This window comes from Mirounga angustirostris, unplaced genomic scaffold (genome assembly GCF_029215605.1).
Source record: "Mirounga angustirostris isolate CCGP_5_RB_7025 unplaced genomic scaffold, mMirAng1.0.hap1 SCAF_15, whole genome shotgun sequence".
Taxonomy (NCBI): domain Eukaryota; kingdom Metazoa; phylum Chordata; class Mammalia; order Carnivora; family Phocidae; genus Mirounga; species Mirounga angustirostris.
Window position 1 is genome coordinate 51,319,776 of NW_026991723.1, and position 12,360 is coordinate 51,332,135.

General features: G+C 42.6%; 1 protein-coding gene across 5 annotated transcripts in view; it reads left to right on the top strand.

The window, feature by feature from the left end:
• The window catches only part of TEK (TEK receptor tyrosine kinase), a 106,712-nt gene that overhangs the window by 48,423 nt on the left and 45,929 nt on the right, over positions 1–12,360 (top strand). For 4 of the 5 annotated variants that reach the window (XR_010407775.1, XM_045882503.3, XM_064579585.1 and 1 more), the window contains exons 3-7: positions 4,288–4,398; positions 5,256–5,408; positions 8,151–8,282; positions 8,853–8,993; positions 9,570–9,698. Coding sequence is in view for 4 of the 5 variants with exons in the window: in XM_045882503.3 (XP_045738459.1) it covers positions 4,288–4,398; positions 5,256–5,408; positions 8,151–8,282; positions 8,853–8,993; positions 9,570–9,698 (666 nt within the window). In the remaining variant the exon portion in view is untranslated. The remainder of the gene's footprint in view (positions 1–4,287; positions 4,399–5,255; positions 5,409–8,150; positions 8,283–8,852; positions 8,994–9,569; positions 9,699–12,360) is intronic. The other variant, XM_045882504.3, reaches the window with a different exon arrangement.

Sequence of the window (12,360 nt, forward strand, 5' to 3'; positions counted from 1 at the left end):
AGACTGAGGATGAGCGGGACTTGGTGAGACATATGGGAGAGGAAGGGGCAGAGGAGAAGGAAGTTCGTGACTTGAGTGGGAGTGATCCCGTGGCCCATTGGCAGAACTGAATATAGTTCAGAATGGCTGCGGTTGAGAGCTGAGGCACGGGGCCTGGAGGGAGATGGGTCTGGAGAGCTAGTGTGGTTGAGGCAAGTGTGGGCCTCTTGAGTTTGTGTCTCAACTTTCACATGGATTCACAGTAAGGGACTAAGTCACCCTTAGGGGACTAAGTAAGGGACTAAGTCACCCTTAACTGCATCTCCCACATGGATAGACGGTGGATAGCACACTCATGAGACTACACAATAATAACGGACATAAAACTACATTATTATGCTTAGTCTTTGTCATTAAAGGAGACACCCAAAATTAACTCAATTATTTTACATCGATGAGAAATATCTTTGTTTATAACTGTTACTAACATCTCTTCTCTTCACCAGCCCTTAAAGAATTAGTGAATCATGTTCTTAGTTAAGTTCTGTTGATGAATTAGCCCATCCAAATGACCTTGAACAAGTTACCTTCAGATTCAGGCCCTAGCAATCTCATTTATAAATGAGGTACTAGGACTTTAAAGCCTTTTGAGTGCTAACATTATATAACCTCTGAAAGGCTTCCACAGCCAAGTAACCTAGCTCAAATCCTGACCCTCCCATGAACTTGCTGTGTGATTTTGGACAAGTTACTTTACCTCTCTGTATCTTAATTTCCTCGTTTGTAAAATTAGGATAATTGTAGTATCTATCTGATAGAAACATTGTGAAAATTAAATCTGTATAAAGTGCTTAGAAAAAGTAGGGCCTGATAGTAGGCACTATTTGAAAGGTGCTTATTGTTTTCATGATCCAGTCAAGTCACATGACATTAATCTATGCATACTGTGTCCAAGTGGGGCTCTTTTGTCATCAAAATACAGCGTGAAGGTTGTAGACCCCTTTATTAAAACTCAGCAGAGAACAGTCAACCTAGAGCCCCTAATACAGGAAGTGGCAGACTGGATAGTGGTGGACTCTGCTGTGACCATGTTTCCACCTAAGAAAAAAGGGAGCTTATGGGATGCCTGGGTGGCTCAGTCTATTAAACGTCTGCCTTCAGCTCAGGTCATGATCCCAGGGAACTGGGATCAAGTTCCGCATCGGGCTCCTTGCTCAGCGGGGAGCCTGCGTCTCCCTCTCCGTCTGCAGCTCCCCCTGGTTGTGATTTCTCTCTCTCTCTGACAAATAAATAAATAAAATCTTAAGAAAAAAAGAAAGAAAGAAAACAGGGAGCTTAAAAGCCACCAAATCTGAAAAAATAAAGAGCCACAGAGTGGGGGCAAAAGAAAAGCCCCGTTGGAGTTGGGAGTTGAGCCTAGTGGGGAATGTCAGTTCCTTTTCAGGATACAAAGCTGAGTGAGAAGTTCCATGGTCAGATCTTCATACAAAGGGGCAGAAAATCAAAACACACCACAGAGAAAGGAATAACTGTATAAAATGGTCACAAAAGATTCTCACAAGAGCCCAGGATCATGCCACAGAGAGCAGGAGCTGAACGCGTTAGTTTTGCTCGAGGAAGCCCCTTGTCATTGCGAGCGGGAGCCCCATTAGGTCTCCCTGCTGGTCGGGCGTGCCTTCCCTGCATGCTTGATCTGTCTTAGAACCATGAGAAAGCTGCCACTGTTGTCCATATTACAAATGTCAGCACAGCAGTGTTGTCGTTTGTTGTTATTTGGAAAGGATACTGACCTCTTCTAAGTACCCAGGGGCTTGGAATCCATCATTTCATATTCCCAACAACCTTTCAAAGTGAATACGTTTACTTCTAAATTAGAGACGAAGAAGCTGAGATGTTCAGAGGTTAAGTAACTCGTTCAGAGAGGTCCAGTAAGTGGTGGAGACTGGCTTCAAGCCCAGGACTGTCTTCTTTCAGCACTCACGCTGCCCTTGGATCTGTCCCGTTCTCTCTCTAGATGCGCCCCATGTCCCCAAACACATTGATGGGGCTGTCCTGGCAGGGCACCATGCCTGGGTGTGCAGACACAGAGAAGAACAGGCAGAGGAACCTAAAGCTGAATCCTTCTGAGTGTAGTTCGAGGCATCTTCTGCCCCCCAGGGTAGCCCTCTAAGCCCATGGTGCGCACGTACCTAATCAGCCTCTCTCAAGCCACGAGTCTGAGAGCCACAGAGGAGCCAGGAAGGCAGGCTGATTCACCCCGCGGACTGCAGCAGGCTTGCTTGCTCCTAGGCTGAAATGCCATAGGGATCCAAACCTTAGGGCACAGGGTGCCTTGCTACTGATTTCTAATTTAGGTGCTTCTGGTCGGAGAACTTGTTCTATAAGATATTGATTCTATGTTATTTATAGAGATGTGCTTTGTGGCTTAATAAAGCAGGCAATATGCTTGAACACATGTTCTTATAACTGGGTACAGGGATCCATGAATAGCCAACAGATCTTTAATTGCGTTACTCAGGTTTTCTTTATTTGTCCTTAGTATTTTTGGTCTGTGATGCATCAATTTCTGAAAGTTTCCACAATGCTTGTGGATTTGTCAGTTTCTTCCTTTCATTTGGTCAGTTTCTGTTTCGTGGGTTTTGAAGCTGTTGTTAGATGCATATGTAAGTTCACGATTACTAGATCTTCCATTTTTTATATCATCATGTAAAGACCATCTTTATCCCTAAAATTTTGTTTTGGCTTTAGAATAAATTATTTTTTCTGACATAAATATTGCAATACAAGCTTCTTTCAGTTAGTGAGTCTGGCATACATTTTTCTCTCCCTCAGTCTTATGTGTTACTATGTTTAAGATTTTTTTTCTTTTCTTTTTTTTATTTGAGACAGAGAGAATGAGAGAGACAGAGAGCACATGAGAGGGGGGAGGGTCAGAGGGAGAAGCAGGCTCCCTGCCGAGCAGGGAGCCCGATGCGGGACTCGATTCCGGGACTCCAGGATCATGACCTGAGCCGAAGGCAGTCGCTTAACCAACTGAGCCACCCAGGCGCCCGTGTGTTACTATGTTTAATGTGTAGGTCATGAGAAAGGGCGCATATATATATATGTATTTTTAAAAAAATTCGTTCTAGGATTCTCTGGCTTTTGACATACATTTGGCAGAATCTATCTTTTCTGTATGCTGTGATTTTTATTTGGGCTTTTTTCTCTCCTTTTATATCTCTCCTACTCTCCATGTTTAGGAAAATTATATATTCTGATTCTCTTCTTTTAGTGGTGATCCTTAAATTTTAAAAATTGGCTTAACCTGTATGTCAATTATATCTCAATAAGGCTGACATTTTAAAAAATTGGCTCACCTCAATAAAGCCTAAAGTTAATCCTCCCTTATTCTTGTAATTGTGGCTCTCTGTAGATTATGGTGTAAATTAAGGGAATTCAGGAACTGTTGTGGCTGGAAGAATGCTAGAAGATTTTATTCACACATCTTGTCCAACAAACCAAAGGACTCCGGCAATGTTGTGTTCCAAGACTGACACAAAGAAAGATGTTTCCAAAAGGGTTTTATAAGCCAAATATATAATAGGTTCCCTAGGGTCTTCCCAGTACTGCCCAGTTCAATTTCTATGTCAGTTTGTGTGTATGTCCATATATTTAATTATATATTTATATTCTATAATAAATGTATATTTATATATAATTCAGAGGAAGATACTGGGTCTCATCTTTGCCTTATTGTCCAATATTCCAATATTTACACCACTGGTAATAAGTCAGCATTGTGCTGATTCCATTCGAGAAATGCTTGTAGCATTCCTAAGCAATTAGAATTAGTTGGATCAATACAACCCAAAAGGACCATGACCCAAAAGGGAAGAGCCATTTGGCAAATGTCTAACCATTTCTATTCTTTTCCACTTTGAGAAAACTTGGTAGGGATTGGAGAAGGGTGTTTGATTCATTTTTACTATAGTTTATAGCTAATATCAGGTCTTAGTTTGATATCAGATATTAATCAACATAAAGTCCTTATCTCCCCAACTAGTTGTATGGAAAAAAATGTGTATATGTATAGTGTGTGTATATATATATTTACCTTTTTACAGAGAGAATGACTATTCCTTTCATCACATTTTTCAAAACCTTAATGAAGCTTAAAACCCATTAGCTGCCATTATTTTTCCTGTTACAAATCAGCTGACTTCTGGCAAGTGCCAGCCCCCATCTTCTGAAGTTCAAAGTTCAGTTGCTCCTGGAGAAAATGTGTGACCTCATTTTCTTATTTGTTTTCTTTCTCTCTTTTAAAAGCTTCCTTCCTACCAGCTACTTTAACCATGACTGTGGACAGGGGAGATAATGTGAACATATCTTTCAAAAAGGTGTTGACTAAAGAAGAAGATGCAGTGATTTACAAAAATGGTGAGTATGTGTTTCGTTTCCTGCCAGCACCATGGTGTGAGACATGAGATCGCACGAAACGTATTGGGTCATTATCCTGGTATAGTCTTGGCGGCAGATGTTGGAAACAAAGCTGTTATGATGCAAGCCAGCAGAATCTTATTAAAGAAGCTCTATTAGGCAATGTGGTCAGTTGCTTAATCGAGTGAAGTAGAGATTCATATACATATATGAATACATTCTATATTTATGAATATATAATATGAAATTGTTGAATGTACAATAAATCCCCATGATGAGGTGCTAAGTGAGGTCCCAAATTCAGCCATGTGAAATGAGGGTTGCTTGATTGCAAGGTTAAGGAAATTACCAGATGGAGCCTGGGAAGCCAGCTGGTGGTAGGTCTGGGAGTCCAAGTTTCTCTTACAAACCTGTCCAGTTCCACCTGTGGTTTGGCACCACCTGGTGGCAGTTGCCTGAGCCAGCGAAATATTGATGGGGACTATTCCGGGTTCTGTGGGTGGATAGGACTTCCATATTGGGCTAATGATTCTAGGTATCTCCTGGTTAATAGATTCGTGGCAGGGATGCCCTTGCCTGTTCATCTCTTCCTGCAGAAGATAGGCACTTTAGCCTTACCTCTATCTTCATACCTTTGGTGGTAGATTGTGTAGACTGACCTATCTGCTCTAGCACCATAACTTTTTCAATTACGGGGAGAGCATTGCCTGGCTCAGCCTTTTCATTCTTCTACAGCCAATATGCTAGAGCACATTTTCTATATCCAGTCAGGGAGAGCTAATGAAGTGGAGAGGCCAGATAGGGAAACAGGAGTACCTGCGTGTGACCCACTGTTCTCCACTCTTCTCCCTTATAAGGTTCCTTCATCCACTCAGTGCCCCGGCACGAAGTACCTGATATTTTAGAAGTGCATCTGCCTCACGCTCAGCCCCAGGATGCTGGAGTGTACTCAGCCAGGTACATAGGAGGAAACCTCTTCACCTCGGCCTTCACCAGGCTGATAGTCCGGAGTAAGTGACTGAGAGGCCACGATCTGTGATGATTTGGTTGTTAGGATTTTTAGCTGCAAATAACAGAAACTGACTCTGGCTACTTAAGCAAAAACCAGGGATTGGTTGGAGGTATACTAAGGGCTCTAGAAAATTGGTGGAACAGCTGACAAACAAGTTTCCAGAAAAGATTGGCCCCAAGGAAGATCTGGGGCTCAGCATGGGTGGGGGTGGATGGACTTTCTCTCTAGGAGGCTACTCTTACCCTACCTGTGCTTCAGCCATGTTTCTTTTACTTACTAAATTTGAATTCCCAGGATAAAGAATCAGATTGCCCTAATATATGTCAGATGTCTCCTGGCTTAGACCAGTGAGCCATAGCCAACCGTGGAACCGCATACCACAGTGCTCTCTAGGACTCCACACTTGAGTAGCAGCTTCCTTCCCATTAAAAGGGGGCATCACAGTGAGCTGGGCAGTCTCTCTTAAAGGTATCTGATACATGGGGATGAGTTGTGCCTTCTGGATTGGTCTAACATCTAGTTAAACATTAAGTCTCCTGTGAGGTGCTTGGGTGGCTCAGTCAGTTAAGCACCCAACTGTTGATTTCAGCTCGGGTCATGATCTCAGGGTCATCAGATCAAGCCCCTCGTTGGGCTTTGTGCTCAGCATGGAGCCCGCTTAAGATTCTTCCCCCCCACCCCCCGCTCTTCCCTAACCCCTCGTGCTCTCTCTCAAATAAATAAATAAATAACATCTAACATTCACTAGTTAGAACTAATAAACAGTCTGCCCCCCCTTACAACTATCAAAGTGGGGAGTAACTATCAACCATTAGTTTTTATAAGAAACTGATTTATAGAAAGAAAAAGCTGCCTTGGATTTTCCTCGCTATACCAAGTATTCATGATATTAAACAACTCAGGTCCAAGTATTTGGGCTTCTCTGTCATTCTTCTAATGTTTGGAATCTCTAACTCATGAATAGTTGTTCTTTTTCTTTGCATTATATTCATTCATTTGTTTGTTCATTCAACAAATATATATTGAACATAACTCTGTGCCCAGCATTGTGTTGGTATGAAATACAAGGATAAGAAGTTTCTTAAACAACCAATGAGTTTATAGGATTTCTCTCTGTATTCACGAATATTTGGTTTCCTAAAATATAAAAACTCAGGGCTTTTGATGAAAATCACAGAAGCCTGATTACATCTTGCTGCTTATCAACAAACTCTTTTCCTAGCTTCTCCATCCCCAGGAGGTCACTCCAGTTTTCCCTTCAAGCTTTATTCTATTGTCTTTCCCAGGCTGAGGGGAGAAGCTGGGAAAGGTCTATAGATAAGTAGAGAGCTAGAGACCTAGTTTAATGTAACAGGAAGCCCATTTTCTTCTCCATGGGCTGCCATCATTAGTTTTCAACACGTGCAAATAACCTGTGGTCTGGCTCTCAAGAAATCACTAATTGTGCAGAAGTATTTTTCCCTTTATATATTAAGGCATGTAAATATTAACTTTTAGACATTTTATAGCTTTATCTATTAAATGGAAGTCTGTAAGAAAGGGTCTGTGTAGATAGTCTTCCTGATTATTTTAGAGAAAATACTGATAACCAGGAATTCTTGCCAAAGAAATTATAAAGTTACATCAGCTGTAGGCACAGGTCCAAGCTTACCACCGTGAGACTAACATTCAGGGACAAAGACACTAGTTCCTTTCAGATGAGAAATTAAATCCCTGACCACAAAAGTTCATGCCAACCCCCTTGCATTTTTTCCTTATATCAGAAGGTGTCCTTGGACCCAAAAAACCATCTAAAATCACCAAATGTTAGAAAGACGTATCTAGGAAATAAGAATCTAGAACCCTTTTACCACTCCTTGTACTTTAAGTTTTATGTATATTCTTTCACGTCCTGTATGTTTTTTACCTGAAAACAGGTGGATGCTACCAGCTTCTGCTCGCTTCTGAGCTGAATCTTGTCTCTACAGACTGCAGACCAGAGGTTCTCACACTCTGGCATGCATCACAATTATGTGGAGGACTTGGCAAGCATAGATTGCTAGGCCACCTCCAATTCAGATGCAATTTGAGATTTGAGATTTGCATCTCTAGCAGATTCCCAGGTAATGAAGAAGCTATTGGTCAGGGATCACACTTGGAAAACCATCGTCCTAGCTCTGATCATACCTGCAGCTCTGGAAAATGCCAGGCTTTCCTTCCCTGCCTCACCTTTGCTTGGAACACACTCTGCAGCCTATCTTCTTTGCTGATTATGTGGTCATGCAGATTCTTCTCTCACATACCACCTCCTCCGGGATGCCTTCCTTTATACCCTCTTCTATCCCCAAGACAGGATTAGGTACTCCTTGTCTTTTTTTTTTTTTAAGATTTTATTTATTTGAGAGAGAGAGATAGAGATAGCGACAGAGAGCACAAGCAAGGTGGAGAGGGAAAAGCAGGCTCCCCGCTGAGCAGGGAGTCCGATGTGGGACTTGATCCCAGGACCTTGGAAACATGACCCAAGTGGAAGGCAGATGCTTAACTGACTGAGCCACCCAGGTGCCCCTCCTTGTCTTTGTTTCTATCCTTATTACTGTTTCCATGTCTGTTTCCAACAGAAGACTGTTAGCTTTTATGAAATTGTATTTTGTTTCTCTTCATTTACTAGTGTCCGCTAAAATGACTGCCATGTTGTAGGTGCTCAGTAAAGGTTTAGGGAGTGAGTGTGCTCTACTCACCAGAGCCTTGTTTTCCTTAAAAGGATGTGAAGCTCAGAAGTGGGGACCTGAATGTAACCGTGTCTGCACTGAGTGTAAGAACAATGGTGTCTGCCACGAAGATACAGGAGAATGCATTTGCCCACCTGGGTTTATGGGGAAGACCTGTGAGAAGGGTAAGTCAAGAATGCTTGATGAGTAAGTTGAGGATGAAGGGGGGGAAGTCGGAGGGGGAGACAAACCATGAGAGACTATGGACTCTGGGAAACAAACTGAGGGTTTCAGAGGGGCGGGGGGTCGGGGGGATGGTTTAGCCCGGTGATGGGTATTAAGGAGGGCACGTACTGCATGGACCACTGGGTGTTATACGTAAACAATGAATCATGGAACACTACGTCAAAAACTAATGATGTACTATATGGTGACTAACATGACATAATAAAATAGAATTAAAAAAAATAAAAAGCCATCATTGCTGGATATAGAATTTTAACTCTGTACACCACTGGGAACAGAAACTAAATGGCCCATGTTAGGCCCTGTGGGACCTCGGTGTGAATTGGAAAAAGGTACCCTTTCCTAAAGGTTCTCTATTGCCAATCACTGTAATGCTGTCCACACCACAGCTGAGATTGGATTATTTTCCATCTTCACTAGTCTAGGGGAGACCTGTAAAAGAAGATGCATACATTTCAAGGGGTTGAATATTTGACGCTGAATCATCTTTTTCTGCCCCCCCCCCCAAGCTTGTGAGCTGCACACATTTGGCAGAACATGTAAAGAAAGGTGTAGTGGACCAGAGGGATGCAAGTCCTATGTGTTCTGTCTCCCAGACCCCTATGGGTGCTCCTGTGCCGCAGGTTGGCAGGGTCTGCAATGCAATGAAGGTATGTGCCGATCATACCCTTGAACAAAAAACATTCTAGCAGGTATACCAAGGAGATCTAGCTTGCTAGAGTTAATAGCGTGGGAGGTACCTGGACTGTTCACTCAGCTGTCCAGGGCTGAGCTACAGGGTTTTGAATCACAGATGTTTTCATCCCAAGTTAATGATGCTTTCATAATTAAGCCTCTGGACCTTATAGAAAGTGCTTCTCAAGCACATCATCTGGGGTTCTTATTAAAACACAGACTCTGATTCCATAGGTGTTGGTCTGGCTCCTGAGGTCTGCATTTCCCAAAACTCCCAGATGGTGCTCATGCTGCTGGTTTTGAGAACACACTTTGAGTTGAAAGGCCATAGAGACTTGTTGTTTTTTGTTTTTGTTTTTGTTTTTCAGTGGGCTGTAGATAGCAGAGCTCTGAGGTCCAATCCGGACAGGATTTGGGATTTGAAAATAGAGGAAGATCTTTTCTTCTGTGGGCCTCACAGAGGCAGTACTAACTTCAGCTCCTAGCCACCCACAGCTTTAGTTTTCTCCCTTCGTCTCTGTTAACAATGGTTCTGGTGTCTTGGTTCACAGCGTGCCAGCCGGGTTATTACGGGCCAGACTGTAAGCTTAGTTGCAGGTGCACCCACGGGGAGCTGTGTGATCGGTTCCAAGGATGTCTCTGCTCTCCAGAACGCCAAGGGCTCCAGTGTGAGAATGAAGGTAAAGCAAGGTAACACTGTAGTTAGGGCCACGTTTAGCATGTCTGAACTGAGCTTTGCTGGTTATAATTCTTGCCCCAGCAGGCCAAATTCCTCAAGCACCTTCTGTTTCCATCCAGAAGTTGGGAAGAATATATCCCAAGTCCTAAAGGACAACATTCTTATTCTTTGCTACAGGCCCTCCTACTGGCCTTCATTTCTCCTTCCACTGGGAATAAACCACGTGCTCTTTGTGGCACAGAGAGTGACGACTGGCTAGCCGGGGGCTCTGCCTACCTTGTCTGCTCCCTTCCCTGGGAACATCTTTTCCCAGGATACGTACAACAGGGAAGAACTACTTTGGAGGGATTTGGACAAAGGATATTTTTGAAAAGAAAGATATAAAAAAGAAGCAAAAAGAGAAAAGATGAAGCCTCAAAACGAAATTTTAAGAAATTCTAGTTCAGAAATTACCATAGAGCCAGGGGTCCGCAAACTCTGACCCACAGACCAAATCCAGTCTGCTATTTTTTTTAACAGCTTTATTAAGATATCATTTTTATACCATGAAGTTCATTCCTTTTAAATGTACAATTGAATGATTTTTAGTATATTTACAGTGTCGTGCAACCATTACCGCAATCTAATTTTAGAATGTTTCTGCCATACCAGAAGAAAGCTTGTACCTATTAGTCGTAACTCCCATTCTCCTCTCCTCTCACCCCTGGCAACCATGAATTTACTTTTTGTCTCTATAGGTTGACTAATTCTTGACACTTCATAAACTGTGAATGGGATCACAAATGACGTGGTCTTTTGTGGCTGGCTTCTTTCACTGACCACACAGTTTTTGAGGTTTAACTGTATTGTAGCATTTATCCTTTTTACTTCCCTACTGTCTGTTGTTAATTTGATTGGCACATAGCCACACTAATTCGTTTAGAATTTATAATCTATGGCTGCTTGCCCATGACATCAGGGTTGAGTAGTTATCAGAGAACTTTCAGCCTGCAAAGCTGAAAATATTTACTGTCTAGTCCTTTACAGAAAAAGTTTGCTCATTCCTGCCCTAGAATATACTTTTTAAAATTAAAAGAAACACATTTTTACATATTTTCAAAATGTAAAAATAATGAACATATATTACTTTTCCAATCCTACAAATCTAAATGTTACAGAAAGGAATCTACACTCAGAGCAGCAAGACCAAGACCTTTACGGCTTTTTCTCTGTTCATTTTAAAAATCGAACAAATATGGGAGGAAAATACCAACAATTGTTTTCTCAAAGGCTTTGGCTTAGTTTCACGTGTTCACTTTCTTCCCCCAGTGTTCGGACTTTTGGCCGCAGGGCAGGAACCTGGGAGGGTCTAGGAAGGGAAGGAAAGGCCTTGGGGCTGCTGGAGGATTGGGTTGAAAATAGGCAGCTAACAAGCTGAAGGATTTGAATTTTCAATTTCATGCCTGCTTTTCTTTTCTGAGCCTGAAGTTGCAAAAGGGGTGAGCACCTCAGACCTAGATCCAGGCCCCCGGCTTTCAGAGAGCAGCTCCGTGCCCCCCTCTTCCCCGCTTCTTCTCCATCTCCACCTGTGCACCCACCTTCACCTCCAGCGGACTGCAGGAAATGCAAGGCGACAGTGCAGGAAAGACTTAACTGCCTTCAAAGTGTCAAAGCCCTTTTTAAAGTTCCTACTCGAATAATTTCTTAAGCCGAAAAATCTGGTAGATTCTAATCACAGTCCCTTCAAGTCTACAGACCGGTCAAAGAATTACCCTTATAGTTCTTAGACCTCTTTCCTTCCTGCTCCATACCCTTTACCCATTGCGTTCTAGGCCCGGGAAATAGGACATCAGTATAAAATATGAATGTTGTGTTTACCGTGGCCCTGCCTACCTTCACCCCCTCCCTCCACCGCCAAGTGTCCAACAGCTTGTAAGTCCCTGCTGCTCTTGGGGGGCATTTCCAATACCCCCAGTCTTCACTAAGTGCTGAACTGTTTTCTACTGTGTCTCACATGTAGTTACAAAGGGTCTGAGGTTCTCTAAGACCCTACAGTTCAGAATAAAATTGTTATATTTCAGGATTATTCCTTCTCTACAATGTAGGTATTAGGCAAGGAGTCCTGATACCCTGTTGATATCAGAGACGTTGTCTTTCAGTATTGGTGGCAACACTTGTGATTGGGTTGTTGCCTAGAAACAGTCTGAGGGAGTAGTTCTATTCCACTTCACCTCCTGCATGTAAGTGTGAATGTTTGTCATCACTTGCCACTTGCAGATTCAATGCGCTATGTCTTGTATATCAAAATGGAGGATCATGTTGGTCAGCAATATCATGGGATTGTTTGCGGAGTCAAAGAGGACCTAGTTTTTGTTTTTGCTTTTGTTTTTGTTAACATTCTCTTAAAAAGTAAAAAGGAGCTGAAAAGTAAGGACAGGGAAGATGTGGTCATGATGATCATTTTATTTTATTTTATTTTATTATTATTTTTAAAGATTTTATTTATTTATTCGACAGAGAGAGAGAGAGACAGTGAGAACAGGAACCACAAGCAGGGTGAGCGGGAGAGGGAGAAGCAGGGTTCCCATGGAGCAGGGAGCCCGATGCGGGGCTCAATCCCAGGATCCTGGGATCATGACCTGAGCTGAAGGCAGACGCTTAACGCCCGAGCCACCCAGGCACCC